Source organism: Haliotis cracherodii, unplaced genomic scaffold (genome assembly GCF_022045235.1).
Source record: "Haliotis cracherodii isolate W230 unplaced genomic scaffold, xgHalCrac1.p SCAF_30, whole genome shotgun sequence".
Classification (NCBI taxonomy): domain Eukaryota; kingdom Metazoa; phylum Mollusca; class Gastropoda; order Lepetellida; family Haliotidae; genus Haliotis; species Haliotis cracherodii.
Window position 1 is genome coordinate 2,100,689 of NW_027266287.1, and position 16,934 is coordinate 2,117,622.

Sequence of the window (16,934 nt, forward strand, 5' to 3'; positions counted from 1 at the left end):
AGAGGTTTCAATGAGCTTGCTGAGGATGCGTGTCACTATGGTTACAGGATATTCATGAGGAGATAATGATGGACGAGGAGAAGAGGCTCATCCACCGACTCAAGGGCGAGCTGGAGGTGAGAGAGAGAGAGCGAGACAAAGAGAGAGAGATTATATATGAGAAATTATATGTTCCTTTGAAGTCGGTCTGATGTAACACAAAATGAACTGGGAAGAAAGCACCAAGACCCTCTAGATTTACAAACAAGACTCCGATCCACGGATATTACATAGAGACTTAAAGTTCATAAATAAGTTCATAAGAGGCGATTAACTTGGATCAGATTGTCAGACTAGGGGATTGGGTAGATTGCGTGTTACCCCAAATAATGTGAGAATCTCATGTTGCAGGATCGGCGAGATGAGTTGGAAGGCCTTGACCTTGCCATCGAGAGGCAGAAGAAGAGTCTGCGGAAACTGAAGTACAACGAGAAGAGCATCCGGGAGAAGAGGTCGTCGGCCAAGGAGGAGCTGGACTTCCTCCGCACACGCAACATGAAGAACGCCATCAGGAGCAAGTCAGTTATCTAGTTGTTTGATTGGGAGATGATAATAATAATAATAATAATAATAATAATAATAATAATAATAATAATAATGATAATAATAATAATAATAACAATTGTCCATTTGAATGGCACTTTTCCATGCTGGATAAGGGGCGGTCGGGTAGCCTAGTGGTTAAAGCGTTCGCTTGTCACGCTGAAAACCCGGGTTCGATTCCAGACATGGGTACAGTGTGTGAAGCCCATTTCTGGTGTCCCCCACGGTCAAATTGCTGGAATATTGCTTCAAGCGGCGTAAAGCCATACTCAGTCACTCACTCCATGTTGGATGCCATGCTCAAAGCACAATTTCTTTTATTGCCCCGGTCAATGGATCCGTGTACCCTCTGGGTTTTCATTCTCAGCTCCCTGGGGAGTATACAAGCTTTGCTGTCTGTGAGGTGCCAGAAAGTTAACAGTCACAATCCCATCTCATTGAACATTTCAGTCTTTCAAGACTGACATTTAGCAATGAATAGCCCTAGTTAAGGATTGTTGATGATGCTACCAACCATTGATTTGCCTGCTTCAGATTCATTTATCTGGAGGCTGCAGTGATACTGTTACTGGCCCGTGAATCTTCAGGGTAGAATAGTTCTTCAGCAACCCATGCTAGCCGTAACAGGCGACCATGCTAGTCGTAAGAGGCGACTAACGGGATTGGATCGTCAGGCTCGCTGACTTGGTTGATGCATGTCATCGTATCCCAATTGTGTCGATCGATGCTCATGATGTCAATCACTGGATTAGCTGTTCCAGACTGGATTATTATAGCTGGAATATTCCTGAGTGCGTGTTAAACAACAAACAAAACAAAAAAATGACACTGTGTTAAACAATCTCATTAAAATCAGATCTTTGTTCTCGCTACCGCTAAACAAAGATCTGAGGACATCACATTACAGGTCACATCAGAAAGACCTTTAGCGAACTTGGACCTACAACTAAAATTACTAACAAGAAATAGACAGCCAATCAGAAAGCAACTTTCATGAGCTAGTCGGCACTAGCTTCAAACTGGCGACTTCAATCCAGATGATGCTTTGAAATATATTTTGACAAAGTTCTCCATTTAAAATTTGAAAACTGAACCAAAGAACATTCTTGAATTTCTTATAGATGGCCAAGAATGTATGGTAGTACTTCCCACGGGCTATGAAAAGTCTCTTTCGTTCAAATGTTTGTCCCACTGAAGTGAGACATGGGTGATGACTTGACAGATTCATTCGTACAGCCCATAACTGTCATTCGGGATATCCAGTGATAAACTGTTTGAGGTTGCATGATTAGAAAACAAATTCCGTCTGTCACTTTCCTGATCTGTAAGTAACGCTCTGATTGGTCGGATGAAAGGTCGTTCTGCATGACTTGTAATGGTATGTCCTCGGATCTTAGTTTGGCGGTAGCGAGAACTAAGATCTGATTTTAATGACATTGCTGTGATCAGCAGCATGCTCTAGCTTACTTGTAGAGTTCTGATCAATGTGGTTGGTAGGCAGAACCTTGACAAAGCAAAGTACAAGATGGGGTAATCTCTGAATGTGTTACCATTAAGTTTTGCCATGTCGATTGGAACCTTCACAGATCAGTAACTTGAACTGTTAACTTCTTAGACAGAGGAAGTATGAAGACGACGACAGTCTGGACGAGTCTGCGTGTCGCAGCCGCCAGACGTACCTGCAGGATGAGATCGCGTGCCTGGAGAAGACTCTAGCCAAGAGGACAGGCCAGCTCAGGGAGGCAGACAAGCTGCTGAAGGAGTGTAACGCTGACCTCAAGGACGCCCGCGAACAGGTAGGGGCAGATAACTCTCTCTGTTTGTGATGTAGGTGCTCAATGTTAACCATTAGTTGAAGCGATATCTCCCTATCGCCTCTTGTAGCTTGGAAGGTTAACCAACTCAGCCCTGTCTAAAAGAAAAGACCTTTGGTTTACAACATCAAGGCTACGTTAAAGTATGGCGACGCAACAGCCATAGATCTGTAATCGTTTTGTGAATCTCTAGATGATTCTTTGGTTTATTAAGAATCTTCCAAGGTTAACCAGTATTATATAGTTCGAAGAATATCTGATGAAGACCTCAATAATGAATTGTAACCCTTTCTGGTGCTTGAGTCGCTATATGGCTGCAATAATGCTGATGCAACATTAAATTTGAACTCACTCACTCACTCACTCACTTACTATGGTGCTTGACCTGTACATGTTGCATTGTGGCCGACTTTAACACGGTATCAGAGTATTTGTAGGCCAATGATTGATTGTTATCCCAAATTAGTAATGATGTTGAAAATATCCTGAAAATAATTACCGTATTCGACGTAATAAGCGCCCTGCTCTAATAAGCGCCCACGGCGATATTTGCTTATATATTGGCTAGTGAACAATCCCAATTAGCACCCCTTCCGATTGATCAATGTATACTTAAGACTTATTTATTCGTGTATAATACGTGTGTTATATGCATCCTTAATTATGGGAAATTAGATTCTGAAAAAATATATCTGTCGTATATAAACATTTCAGGCTGTCAGCATAAACCACGAAATTAAGATCTTTTAACCCTGTTGTTTTTCACCAAATTAATATTCTAATAAGAGCCCCCTATTTCTAATTTTGAGAGCACCCTGGGCGCTTATTATGTCGAATACGGTAGTGAATTTATTTGTAAAATGTCCAACGCCATTTCAAGTTTAGTTATTGATTTCGTTTTCCTGTTTCCACTTTTATGGTCTATTGTGGTATCGTCACAGGTGATTTACTGAAACAACGACAATACTGAACATGTTTCTGTCACTGTTGTATTGTTAATTTATTTATTTTGATTTATTTTGTATTCCTTTCGTCTGTGCCCAGGCCCGTGACACTGTGAAGAAGTACGACACTGCCTCGGTCAACCTGCAGACGACAGCCCTTGAGGCCAAGGAGTTGGAGAAGCGAGCCACGGAGGCCGGGATTCAGCTGGTCAAGACGCAGGACCAGCTCGGGGCACTCAGGACCGAGGTCCGAGGTCTGGAGAGGAAGAGGGAGAAGCAGGAGAAGCTACTTCGCGAGGTCATGCAGGTGCGGAGATGTTGTGTACAGACACACCAGCCTGGAAATATGTCATTATATCAAGCAAAATATAGATCATTCAGTAAGGGTTGTTGTCACAGTCTGAACCAGGTACACTGGAGGGGGGCAGAGTTGTATGCCTTAGCATTCGCAGTTTTGAATTATTATTTGAGCCGTGATCATGATCATCATCGTGGTTTAGTGGATAGAGCTTCTGCCCCGGAGACTGCCTCCACGTTGTTGTGGATAGAGCATCTGCCCAGAGACCGCCACCGTGATGTAGTGGATAGAATGTCTGCCCGGTGACCGTCTCCGTGGTGTAGTGGATATAGCATCTGCCCGGAGACTGTCTCCGTGGTGTAGTGGATAGAGCGTCTGCCCAGTGACCGTCTCCGTGGTGCAGTGGATAGAGCGTCTGCCCGGTGACCGTCTCCGTGGTGTAGAGGATAGAGTGTCTTCCCGGTGACCGTCTCCGTGGTGCAGTGGATAGAGCGTCTGCCCGGAGACCGCCTCCGTGTTGCAGTGGATAGAGCGTCTGCCTGGAGACTGCCTCCGTAGTGTAGTGGATAGAGCGTCTGCCCGGTGACTGTCTCCGTGATGCAGTGGATAGAGTGTCTGCCCGGAGACCGTCTCCTGTAGTGCAGTGGATAGAGCGTCTGCCCGGAGAGCAGAAGATCTTTGGCTCAGTCCCTGTCCATGTCATACCAAAAGACATTAAAAGGTGGTTCTTGTTGTTACCCTGTCTGGCGCTGGTCAGCTCAGTACCTCAATGGTCTCACACTCTATAATCAGCTTTATGAAAGTCGTACCAACACCCCTACATGAGTGCAACAATCTTTAACACAACAATAAACCCCATTTCTGGTCACCTTTGACCTTGACCTTTCACATTCATCGCTTTTGGCAATTTCCCACATTTAGCTGAAACACTGTGAAATTGTTGAAATACCGTGCTGTTAAACCCAACTCACTCACTTGTTTTCTTTTTCAGGTTTTAGCAAAGAAGGACAGTGAATTCAAAGAGATTGACTCAAAGCTTAAAATGTCCACCAAGAGGTAAGTCATTTGAGTGATAGTAGGAATAGTTTCTATCATGGTTGGTTTGTTGTTTTACGCTGCACTCAGCAATATTCAAGTATATGACTGCGGTCTGTAAAGTGGCTGATATGATGAACATCGATCCACGCAATTGGGATCGATGACATGCATCAACCAAGTCAGCGAGCCTGACCACCAGATCCCGTTAGTCGCCTCTTACGACAAGCGTAGATGAGGTCATGAGATGTATTATATGTTGTCTAGTTGCCATTATCGGAGTAGCCATTTTAACTATTATAGACAAGGTCAAATATGTCAGATATTTGACTATTTACAGGCTGCGGCCTCATTGAATAAACAAAACAAAACCAACAGTTTTCCCCCTCACGGATGCACAGTTGCATTGGGTTCACCTCAAAACTATTAGATAAGTTAGCAGTGAAGAGGACGTCTGTTGAACATGTTAATATTTTATAGTGGAATGACATCCAAACCAGGAATTTATGGCTATGGTGTAATAGAGGTTGTATTGTTAGAATAATACGCAATGCGGTATTGATTGATTTTGTCAGGGTCTAATATTGTCACAAACATTTAATTTTCAAAATTATTTTTGAGTTGATTGACTGTTAAACTTGTTCATTTCAGCTTGCATCGGGTGTCTTCGGAATTGAAAACATCCCAGATGAAGGAGAAGGAGACTGTTGATGCTCTCCGCGACAGTGACGACATCTTGTCAAAACGACGCATGGAGTTGTCAAGGTTACGAGATCAGGTACGTGTGGTTGCCATGGTAACCATTCATCATCATCGATGCTGCAGTCCCAGACTGTCATAATATTCACAATAATTGTAGCAGCTTCACTTTTTGTTCACTTTTTATAGATGTAATATTCACTTTTACTTCTCACTAAATGTATACGACTCAAAGGAAGTTAAAGAGCACCTGATTCTTTCCCATTATTATACTGAATGGAATGCCAATAAGGCTTGTCTTGAACGCAGTGTTCCACCCCATTTCCTCCAGCCTGCCCTTAGCCGTGATTAGCTGGAAAATTACTGATGCAGCGTAAAACAATATTCATTCATTCCACCCTCCCTTGGAGAAATATGTCCTTGCACTAGAAATTTTGTTGTCATCTTGAACATCGTTTCTTCACTTCTTGACCAGTATTCCAAGGTTAAGAGCGCCATGGCCTCAAAGGTGTGTACTTCTTGAATTACCTCAGTGACCTTGAACTTTTACCTGACCTTGACCTAACATGTGTGACATTTCTTGTGATGGTTGGTAAATTGGCATGTTTACCTCCCCTTTTGCGTGATTGTCTCCCCTTTGCATGATTGTCTCCCTTGTTTTTCCTAATGTTGAATGATGGCCCTGGTTTTTTTGCAAGCAATCTTTGAGTGTGGATAAATACAAAATGACAGTACACAACTTTAAATATGTTTATTCTCCCCATACATTTAATTGTTTTTCCATTTGTGTCAAGTTTTATATCCTGTTTTGCACATAAAGTGATTTCCAGGTTTATCAAGTTTGTTCAGCATCTTTAAACTGTTGATTATGTGATGATGCTCACAAAGTCTTTGCGAAATAAAGGAGGTCTGACCAATTAAGCTAAAAAAATAATAGTCTTGGTTCACAGGCATTGACCCCATCATCATCTCTTGTTTATTTCAAATTTAAAAAAAAATAATCTTAAGACTTAAAAACAATATAGCACAGAGTTACTTCCCTTTACATGCATGATGCTTTACTGTGCATCTCATGTTATGGTCATGGTGGCAATAGGAGTTTGTGTGCTTGTGTATATAGGGAGGCCCTTTCCCAGACTGATGGTACACAACTGTTTATTTGGTTACATACTAGTTTGAACAAACAACAAAAAAACAAACCCCGCCGGCACTATATTTTCAAAACATTGCCTGAGAACCTATGCTTTTGTTTTTTTAAGCCTTACGTTTCTTGTTTTTACAGAAACACATAAGAAAATATAAAGTTGATTAAAGATGAGTACTAAACAAAAACTTTATTTAAGAAAAGTTGATACACGCTGTTTTAAGAAAGTTTATTTTCATTCAAAAAGCATTTTGAATTTCATCATTTAGTCTATATTTACACTTAAACAATAACAAGATTAGTCTGGCCTCTTCATCATATAGAGTTAGGCTAGGCTATCAGCAAGGCTTACTGTGTGGTGTGTTTGCTACTGACCTAGTAGAGATGTTCACCCTTGGGTACTGCAGCTCATCCTAACTTCATCCTATACTAACAGATGCATGGTCCATTTTCTGTGTCAACAGCTCAGGTGGGTTAAAGTCATTAGGTCTTCATCCAACATGGTGATGCTCAGTAATGATGATTGTATCATAAAACATCCCTCATGCAGTAATCAAAGCATCCGTGGAAGGACGAAGATACTTTGACTTTGTTCCACCTTACTTTGCATGTGTTCTCTTGAGCAGGTCTGACTCGCATGTTGTGTGACTTCCATGCCTGGATGTTGGTCTGTGTGCTGCATGTTCTGGTGTTGTAAATGTGTTGTCATCATGTATGTTCTCCATGGGGAACCAGGAGAAAACTGTCCCCTAGCCCCATGATTCCTATAGACAACCCGGGGCAAACAGTTCATCTGTGCCCAATGCTTGTGTCCCATGGGGATTCAGGGCATCACAGATCGTCTGTGCCCAATGCTCGTGTCCCATGGCGATTCAGGGCATCCCAGGTCGTCTGTGACCAATGCTTGTGTCCTATGGGGATTCAGGGCATCCCAGGTCGTCTGTGCCCAATGTTTGTGTCCCATGGGGATTCTGGGCATCACAGGTCATCTGTGACCAATGCTTGTGTCCCATTGGGATTCAGGTCATCACAGGTCATCTGTGCCCAATGCTTGTGTCCCATGGGGATTCAGGGCATCACAGGTCGTCTGTGCCCAATGCTCGTGTCCCATGGTGATTCAGGGCATCACAGGTCGTCTGTGCCCAATTCTTGTGTCCCATGGTGATTCAGGGCATCCCAGGTCGTCTGTGCCCAATGCTTGTGTCCCATGGGGATTCAGGGCATCACAGGTCGTCTGTGCCCAATGCTAGTGTCCCATGGCGATTCAGGGCATCCCAGATCATCTGTGCCCAATGCTTGTGTCCCATGGGGATTCAGGGCATCACAGGTCGTCTGTGCCCAATGCATGCGCCCATGAGGATTCAGGGCACCCCAGGTCATCTGTGCCCAATGCTTGTGTCCCATGGGGATTCAGGGCATCACAGGTCGTCTGTGCCCAATGCTTGTGTCCCATGGGGATTCAGGGCATCACAGGTCATCTGTGCCCAATGCTTGTGTCCCATGGGGATTCAGGGCATCACAGGTCATCTGTGCCCAATTCTTGTGTCCCATGGGGATTCAGGGCATCACAGGTCATCTGTGCCCAATGCTTGTGTCCCATTGGGATTCAGGGGCAGAATATGTCGTCTGTTTTCTCTGCCTGCTTCTCAGGAGAGCTTTAAAAAAGATATGTATATGCTACAATGTGTCATCTGACCGATTATGACTGTCATCAAAGCCTGTCAGCATGCATTATGCTCATGCTATCAACCACTGGTTTGTCTGACCCAAACTTGATTATTTACGGGCTCATGATATGGCTTCTCATGGATACATTGTTAATGTTTTTCTAAATGATTAAAAGGTCAGGTTGAAAGAAAAAGTTTAAAGCATCAATTTGGATGACACCTGTGATGCAATCTGAAATACTCATGAAAGTGATATTAAACAAGACTCACCCTTTGAACCACATTAACATGACATATATGTAAGGCTGCAGTGTAAGACAGAAACCAATGTCCGTCAATGTTTCTCCAATGAAGAACACCACAAGATTGATTCTGTAACCTTCGAAGATCTGGGAAAGAATAGGTCTTCAGCAACCCATGCTTGGCATAAAAGGCGACTTGTTGTAAGAGGCGACTAACCGGATAGGGTTGTCAGGCTCGCTGACTTGGTTGATGCATGTCATCATATCCCAGTTGTATACATCGATGCTCATGACATCAATCACTGGATTGTTTGGTTCAGGGTTGATTATGTACAGACCGCCGCCGTATGGCTGGATTATTGCTGAGTGCGTCGTTAAACAACAAACAAACTAAACTATATGATTCTGAGCTTGGTTGTGGCTGTCTGTGTGTGAACTGTGTGTCTGTGACCAGTATCTGTCTGTTGTACAGTTGGACGGTCAGCGGTCCGAGCTGGAGAAGCTGGACCAGACGATGGGGAAGAAGAAGACGGAGCTGCAGCTGATGACTGAGGCAATGGAGAGACGGCAGACCGACCTCAGCTCCGTGTTGAGAGAAGCAGAGGCTGAGATCACCAGCAAGCACAGGGAACTCAGGGTAGGTTCCTCCTTGTGTTATCCAATTGAAGAGGGGGGCGGGGGGGCGGGGATGGAGGGGAGGCGAGGGGATGCTGGGGTACCAGCATAAGCATTGGGGGTTTGTGGCCTTGCTTTAGTTGAATCTGTATGTAATTACACAATACAGATTATGGTACATGACTGTGGTAGCTGCTAGTCAGAGATTTTACGTGGCATTCTCATGGAATGATAGTCTACTCCCAGCACTAAAATCAGTTAGCCATCACTTTTATTATCCTTTTGCCAACACAGATAATGTCTCCTTACCAACACCATGTTGATACCTTGACATCAGTGATATCCTTACCAACATTATTATGTCCTTGCCAACACTGTTATGATCTCTGCCTACACTGTTATGATCTCTCTGCTAACACTGTCATGATCTCTGCCAACACTGTTATGATCTCTCTGCCAACACTGTCATGATCTCTGCCAACACTGTCATGATCTCTGCCAACACTGTCATGATCTCGGACTACACTGTCATGATCTCTGCTTACATTGTTATGATCTCGGCCTACACTGTTATGATCTCTGCCAACACTGTTATGATCTCTGCCAACAATGTTATGATCTCTCTGCCAACACTGTCATGATCTCTGCCAACACTGTCATGATCTCGGCCTACACTGTCATGATCTCTGCCAACACTGTTATGATCTCGGCCTACACTGTTATGATCTCTGCCAACACTGTTATGATCTCTCTGCGAACACTGTCATGATCTCGGCCTACACTGTCATGATCTCTGCCAACACTTATGATCTCGGCCTACACTGTCATGATCTCTGCCAACACTGTTATGATCTCTGTCAAGAATGTTATGATCTCTCTGCCAACATTGTCATGATCTCTGCCAACACTGTCATGATCTCTGCCAACACTGTCATGATCTCTGCCAACTCTGTCATGATCTGGGCCTACACTGTTATGATCTCTGCCAACACTGTTATGATCTCTGCCAGCTCTGTTATGATCTTCCCAATACTGTTATGATCTCTCTGCCAACACTGTTATGATCTCTCTGCCAACACTGTTATGATCTCTGCCAACACTGTTATGATCTCTCTGCCAACACTGTTATGATCTCTGCCAACACTGTTATGATCTCGGCCAACATTGTTATGATCTCTGCCAACAATGTTATGATCTCTGCCAACAATGTTATGATCTCTGCCCACAATGTTATGATCTCCCCAATACTGTTATGATCTCTGCCAACAGGACCAGAGAGAGCACATCAAGACCACAGAGCAGCAGAAGCTGGACATCCTGACTCTGATCAAGTCGAAGCGGGCAGAGCTGGCTCGGCTGAAGGGGGAGACGGAGCAGGAGGATGAAGTCCTCCAGCGGCTCATCAGCTCCGTCAACAAGCACAAGACTGAGCTGAAGCACGTGTATGAGATGCAGAAGTACGAACAGACAGAGCTGGAGAACCTGAAGGCCCAGCACAACCAGAAGATTGCTGAGCTGGAGAAGACGCAGAGGGCACTGTTAGAGGTCAGGGGGAGCTTTCTTACCATCAATGCGAAATTTCCAAAATGAATGCGAAATTGTGGATTTCAAACTTTTCTGTTTTCCTTAAGAAATTTGAATTAATTTGAATTGTATAATTTAACCTGTCATCAAATCAGATTGTTGTGGAGGTTAGATTTCAAATTGTCCAACAGAAAGACAAAGGAGTGTCACTGTGAAGGTAACGTGATGGTTAAAGCGTTCACTTGATATGTTCCCCACATGGGTACAATGTATGAAACCCATTGCTGGTGTCCTCCACCATGGAGTATTGCTAAAAGTGACGTAAAACCAAACTCACTGCTTTTAAAACAGAGTTAAACAAAAATGACACAAGTGTTCCTCTTGTAGGAGAAGTCAGAACTGGAACAGCTGAATACTGAGACCAACAGGAAGTCGTCCGAGGTGGAGAGGTTGCGGCAGACGTTGGAGCGAGAGAGACAGGAAGTGGACCACCTGACAATGGAGAAGCAGGCGCTGGAGGACCGCATCTCCACCTTGGTGCGGGAGAGGGACATGCTCAACGAGAACTGCAAGACCCTGGATGACAAGCTCAACCAGATGAAGAGGTGGGTGGCCTGATAGCTAGGTCCTGCAGGCTTCCGGTGGACAGGGTGTGGACTGATAACTGGGGGTTCTGCAGGATTCCAGTGGACGGGGTGTGGACTGATAACTAGGGGTTCTGCAGGATTCCGGTGGACTGATAACTAGGGGTCCTGCAGGCTTCCGGTGGACGGGGTGTGGACTGATAACTAGGGGTCCTGCAGGCTTCCTGTGGACAGGGGGCGGTGGGCAGATAACTAGGGGTCCTGCAGGCATCTGATTGACAAAGGGCAGGGGAAGGAAATATGATCGAAATGAAACTGGCGAGCTTTGTTTTATATCTGTTGAGCTGTAATATATAAATAGTCCTATCATAAGTTTTGGAATGTGTGACTGATCATGGAATGTGTGACTGATCATGGAATGTGTGACTGATCATGGAATGTGTGACCGATCATGGAATGTGTGACTGATCATGGAATGTGTGACTGATCATGGAATGTGTGACCGATCATGGAATGTGTGACCGATCATGGAATATGTGACTGATCATGGAATGTGTGACTGATCATGGAATGTGTGACTGATCATGGAATGTGTGACTGATCATGAAATGTGTGACTGATCATGGAATGTGTGACTGATCATGGAATGTATGTTGTAGGAATCACCGGATCATGGATGAGAAGATCGAGTCATCGTCGGACAGATTGGAGAGAGTAGAGTCGGAACTGCGACAACGGGAACGAGAGATGGATGATTCCAATCACCAGAGGTCACTCATGCAGAAAGATGTCAGCTCTCTCAAACAGAACGTGAAAGGTAACATGCAAAGCAAGCACGACTAAAAGTGAAACAGATTTCAATGAAAACAACCAATACTGTTTGTACTCTAGTGATGCAGTGAATGGATGCCTTTCTTCCATAGACCCCAGATAAAGCAAGCTCACCAATATCTTGCAGCAGAAGCCCGGGCAGATTCTGGGTTAGAATCCGGGTTGAAGGCATGTCAACGTACACCGACGGTGTGGTGTTCAGCAATAGAAACTAATAGTTTTAGCCCACTTGTCAAAACCCCTAGAAAAGGCAAATATCTACTTGTCCTTAGGATACCTGAGCTATTGTGACTGTAGGACTAGTGCCAATTTCTAACGCTGTCGTTGCTTACAATATCAATCAGCTGGAATATTGCAGAGTGCGTCATTAACCAACAATAAACAACAACTTGCCGCAGACTGACATCACAACATTACGTTCTATTTTGAAATGATGTAAGTTGGAGTGACATCATGATGTCATGACGTCATATTTGAATCCACCAAATGAAGCTTGGTGCGGAGACTAGTAAGATGCTGTAGTCTGGTCTGTTCTCAGGAGGATAACATCTAGACATTGTAAGATGCTTGAGGAGTTTGTTGTGTTGGTGTTTCAGAGAGTCGGACGGAGCTGCAGACGCTGGAGGAGAACATCCAAGAGTCAGAGGAACATCTCCGGCAGCTCGAACAGGTCAGTGTATTTTTATTGATTTTGTTAAGCGATTTTGATTGGACTATGAAGACTCGTTAGTCCAGCCAAAATATAACTCCATAATTGGATTCCAAGGGTGGAAACTGGTCTTTTATATTCAGTTAACTCCCTTGCCTCAGGAAGATGTCATGTTTGGTGCAATGACTGCTGGATCAATATATTATTGTCTCATGTTCCCAGTATGTTTAGATAGGGGTTTCCCACTCTGTGTGTTTCTGTGGACAAACATGGTTGTAAATATTTTGGCACTATGTGATAATGAGGGCAGTTCAAACAAATATATTCATACACAGTTTCTAAAGTTACCTCATAGAGTTATGACGGTATTAAACAACGATTACTTTAAGAATGACATTATATGATAATGAGATTACTACCCTCATGTGTTTCTGTGTGCATAACACAATTTCTATTCCAAACATGTGATATATACGATACGGAAACACATTCAGCTGATAATGTCTGTTTATTCCTGACATTCTGTGAGCCCTGCAATCCTGGATCCCCTTCAACAGCTCTACGATGATCGTAACCTCCCATAGATCGGCTTACGGTAGTCTTAGTGTTATGATGATCATAACTCGATAGGCTTACGATAGTCTTAGGGCTATGATGATCGTAATTCAATAGGCTTACGATGGTCTTAGTGTTACGAAGTTCATAATTCAATAGGCTTACAATGGTCTTAGTGCTATGATCATCGTAACTCAATAGGCTTACGATAGTCTTAGTGCTACGATGTTCATAATTCGATAGGCTTATGATAGTCTTAGTGCTACTATGATCGTAAACTCAATAAGCTTATGATAGTCTTAGTGCTACGTTGATCGAAATTCGATAGGCTTACGATGGTCTTAGTGCTACGATGATCATAATTCGATAGGCTTACGATGGTCTTAGTGCTACGATGTTCGTAATTCGATAGGCTTACGATGGTCTTAGTGCTACGATGTTCGTAATTCGATAGGCTTACGATGGTCTTAGTGCTACGATGATCATAATTCGATAGGCTTACGATGGTCTTAGTGCTACGATGTTCGTAATTCGATAGGCTTACGATGGTCTTAGTGCTACGTTGATCGTAATTCAATAGGCTTACGATGGTCTTAGTGCTACGATGTTCGTAATTCGATAGGCTTACGATGGTCTTAGTGCTACGATGATCGTAACTCAATAGGCTTGTGATAGTGTCAGTGCTACGATGATCGTAACTCGATAGGCTTACGATAGTCTTAGTGCTGTGATTGCTTTGGGGAACAGGACCCTCTATGTCTGGTTGAGCCAACTGACTGTTTTGAACATATATGTTTAAAGGGATATTTCTGTACATAACTTTGATGTGTTATCCTGACACTCTCACAAAGACAGTATGGTTTTCTCTCTCATCAAGAGAACTGCATCACTTGGCCTGCCAATGGTAAAAGCTTCAAGGGACTTACATGATGTACTGGCAAAGTCCCCACAATTCTTGCCCTTGGTACAATCAGTTTCAATGAAATGAGATGACAATTGTGGTTCTAGAATCTGCGGGAAGCACACAGCCAGCGGGATGAGGCCAAGGTCGAGATAGAGAGGCTGAACGAGGCTATACGAACCACCAGGTTTGCCCACGAAGAGGCGCTACGGCAGGAGAAGTCAAAACAGGCAGAACTGCAAGATTTGTTGCACACGTACGAACATCACGACGTGGAGTACCAGACTGCCAGACAGGTTAGTGCTGAGTCAGTAGTGTATCCACAGACAAGTAACACTCCTTAAATTCACATTATTAATTCACATCTCATAATACTCTTTATTGTCACATTTTAAGATCAAACTTTTTTTCTAGCTGTTTTTGTAGATGCTTTCTAACTTTTGTAGGTCAATAGGTGTATACATATCAATAGTTCTGCTAATCAGTAGTTTGTCATCCAAACCCAGCTTTCATAGGAGATATTGCTTGGATGATATCAAGTGATGTCTCCCTGAAGATATCGCTACTATTAAGTTGCCTCCCAGGGCTTTGCAAGCCATTGCTACGTCATCAGTTACCATGGCGTCACAATCAGATGAAATCACAAATCCCTCTGCCACTGAAGCTGAAACTGTTTACGCTAAAGTTACTAGTTATTACTGTTTGGAAACTGAAAAAGTTGGAAAAATGATTTTGGATGATAAATAGAATCTCTCCTTTGTGTTTTCCAAGGTCAAATATATCAAGATTTGTTGATGAATGTTAAATTATCCTGGGCAAACCGCAGATATTTGAAACCTTTATCAACTCATCTTGTAGGGTGAGGTGAGGTGAGGTGAGGTGAGGTGAAATGGGGTCTAACGTCGCGTCCAAGATTATTGCACTTATATAGTGATGTGCATGCACGTGTATGTATGTGTGTGGCTGCTTGTACTAGTCCGGACTGATGCCGATTTATAGTGCTAGCTCACTGAGATACCATGCCGCAATTTAACATGAATACCCCACTCAGACACAGTATACTGACTCCGAGCTGACCAGTCCTTGTTTCAGCCCCTTAATGCCGAGCACCAGGCAGGGTAACACCAAATACCATCTTTTGGTATGACGAGGCTGGAGATCAAACCCCGAATAATCAAACAATAAAACCATGGAGATGGCCAAACTTGTCTTGTATATTTGATCTTGGAAGACCCTTGGTGAGATTCTCTACATTGTGTGGTAGCCATAAGCAGGTAGAGAATCTCTCCGACTCAATGTTGAAGATGTAGACATCATTTGACTCACCAGCAGGCTCAGACAGGTAGTGCTTCTAGAATAGTCAGCACTCTGGTGGCTAATAACATAAGCTGTGCCAAGTCTGGTACCTGACTGAACCTGACCCCCCGATCCCGTAAGTCGCCTCTTAGACCAATTATGACCCAGACCTTCATGTAGGGACATGTTTTGACCCATCAAACAATATTCTATCTCAGGCTCTGAGCAAGGTCCGACAGGAGATGGAGACTGAGGAGAATAAACTCAACCGGGTGAGTACACGTATATAAAGGGGTGGCAGGTATTCTGTCATCTGTGTCAGGCACCGATCTCATGCCACAGAATTACTGGAATTTCTTGTTTACTGAATTTCAACTAACCTCATCGCTTTTTTGTATAGTCATTTGCCTTTGTAGATAATTTGTAGACACACTTGCAGTATTTAGTCACCACCATATAATCAGCTGCTGCTTGCACTGAAATAGGAAATGATTAAATAATAGTTCAGATTGCAGATCATGTAGATACTGTTTAACATATGTCAATGTTATCTCTCTGTTTGAGACTCAGATAATTAGGTGGTAAACAAGATGTTTTCTATTTAGAAATATTTTTATCCGTATATGCAGAGGATTAAAAAGTTAATTTCGGCAATGGACATTTTGTATGGAAGACAATTAAAGGGGGGTAGGGGCGGTGGGTAGCTTAGTGGTTAAAGTGTTGCCGGGTTCGATTCCCCACATGGGTACAATTTCTGGTGTTCCTCGCGGCAATATTGCTGGAATATTGCTAAAAGCGGTGTACAATATTACTCACTCACTCCAAGGGAATGGAGGAAGCCCAGTGTTTAAAGACAAAATTCTAGGTTTGAATCCCAGTGCCCAATAAGTGAAGCTTTTCTTGGTGCACCAGTTGTCAATGTCAGAATGTATGAATATTAAGGAGATGGAAAGTATTTTTCTAAGACGCCTCACTAAAAGATTAACAGGAAGAGATTAGAGAGGAATGCAAGGATCCAGCATTTTTAAAGGGAGGGGTCCAAAATATCAAAATCATAATTTTACTGCTCATTTGGTTTTCAAAAGATGGGGGGGGGTTCGGATCCCCTGGACACCCCTTCTGGATCCGCCTATAGTGGCTGGTTGGTTGGTTTGTTGTTTAACGCCGCACTCAGCAATATTCCAGCTATATGACGGCGGTCTGTAAATAATCGAGTCTGGACCAGACAATCCAGTGATTGATATCATGAGCATCGATCCACGCAATTGGGATCAACGACATGCATCAACCAAGTCAGCGAGTCTGACCACCTGATCCTGTTAGTCGCCTTTTACAATAAGCATAGTCACCTTTTACGGCAAGCATGGGTTGCTGAAGACCTATTCTAACCCGGAATCTTCACGGGTCAGATCCGCCTATAGAATGAAACCCTACACTCTAACTGACAATCTTGTAACTGGGCTTGTATAAGGAGAGATTGCATTTTAATTAGAACAAGTTATTAATAGGATTAATTCTTTAGATGTCACTATGCATCTTTTAACAAATAGAACC

At 43.4% G+C, this 16,934-nt stretch overlaps 1 protein-coding gene across 1 annotated transcript in view; it reads left to right on the top strand.

The window, feature by feature from the left end:
• LOC139476990 (centriolin-like) overlaps window positions 1-16,934 on the top strand; it is a 106,152-nt gene that overhangs the window by 68,148 nt on the left and 21,070 nt on the right. The window contains exons 29-42 of the mRNA XM_071259542.1: window positions 48-116; window positions 391-557; window positions 2,198-2,378; window positions 3,441-3,647; window positions 4,630-4,694; window positions 5,325-5,451; window positions 5,848-5,880; window positions 8,898-9,062; window positions 10,310-10,585; window positions 10,952-11,169; window positions 11,808-11,965; window positions 12,576-12,649; window positions 14,192-14,380; window positions 15,599-15,652. Coding sequence (XP_071115643.1) covers window positions 48-116; window positions 391-557; window positions 2,198-2,378; window positions 3,441-3,647; window positions 4,630-4,694; window positions 5,325-5,451; window positions 5,848-5,880; window positions 8,898-9,062; window positions 10,310-10,585; window positions 10,952-11,169; window positions 11,808-11,965; window positions 12,576-12,649; window positions 14,192-14,380; window positions 15,599-15,652 — 1,983 coding nt within the window. The remainder of the gene's footprint in view (window positions 1-47; window positions 117-390; window positions 558-2,197; window positions 2,379-3,440; window positions 3,648-4,629; window positions 4,695-5,324; window positions 5,452-5,847; window positions 5,881-8,897; window positions 9,063-10,309; window positions 10,586-10,951; window positions 11,170-11,807; window positions 11,966-12,575; window positions 12,650-14,191; window positions 14,381-15,598; window positions 15,653-16,934) is intronic.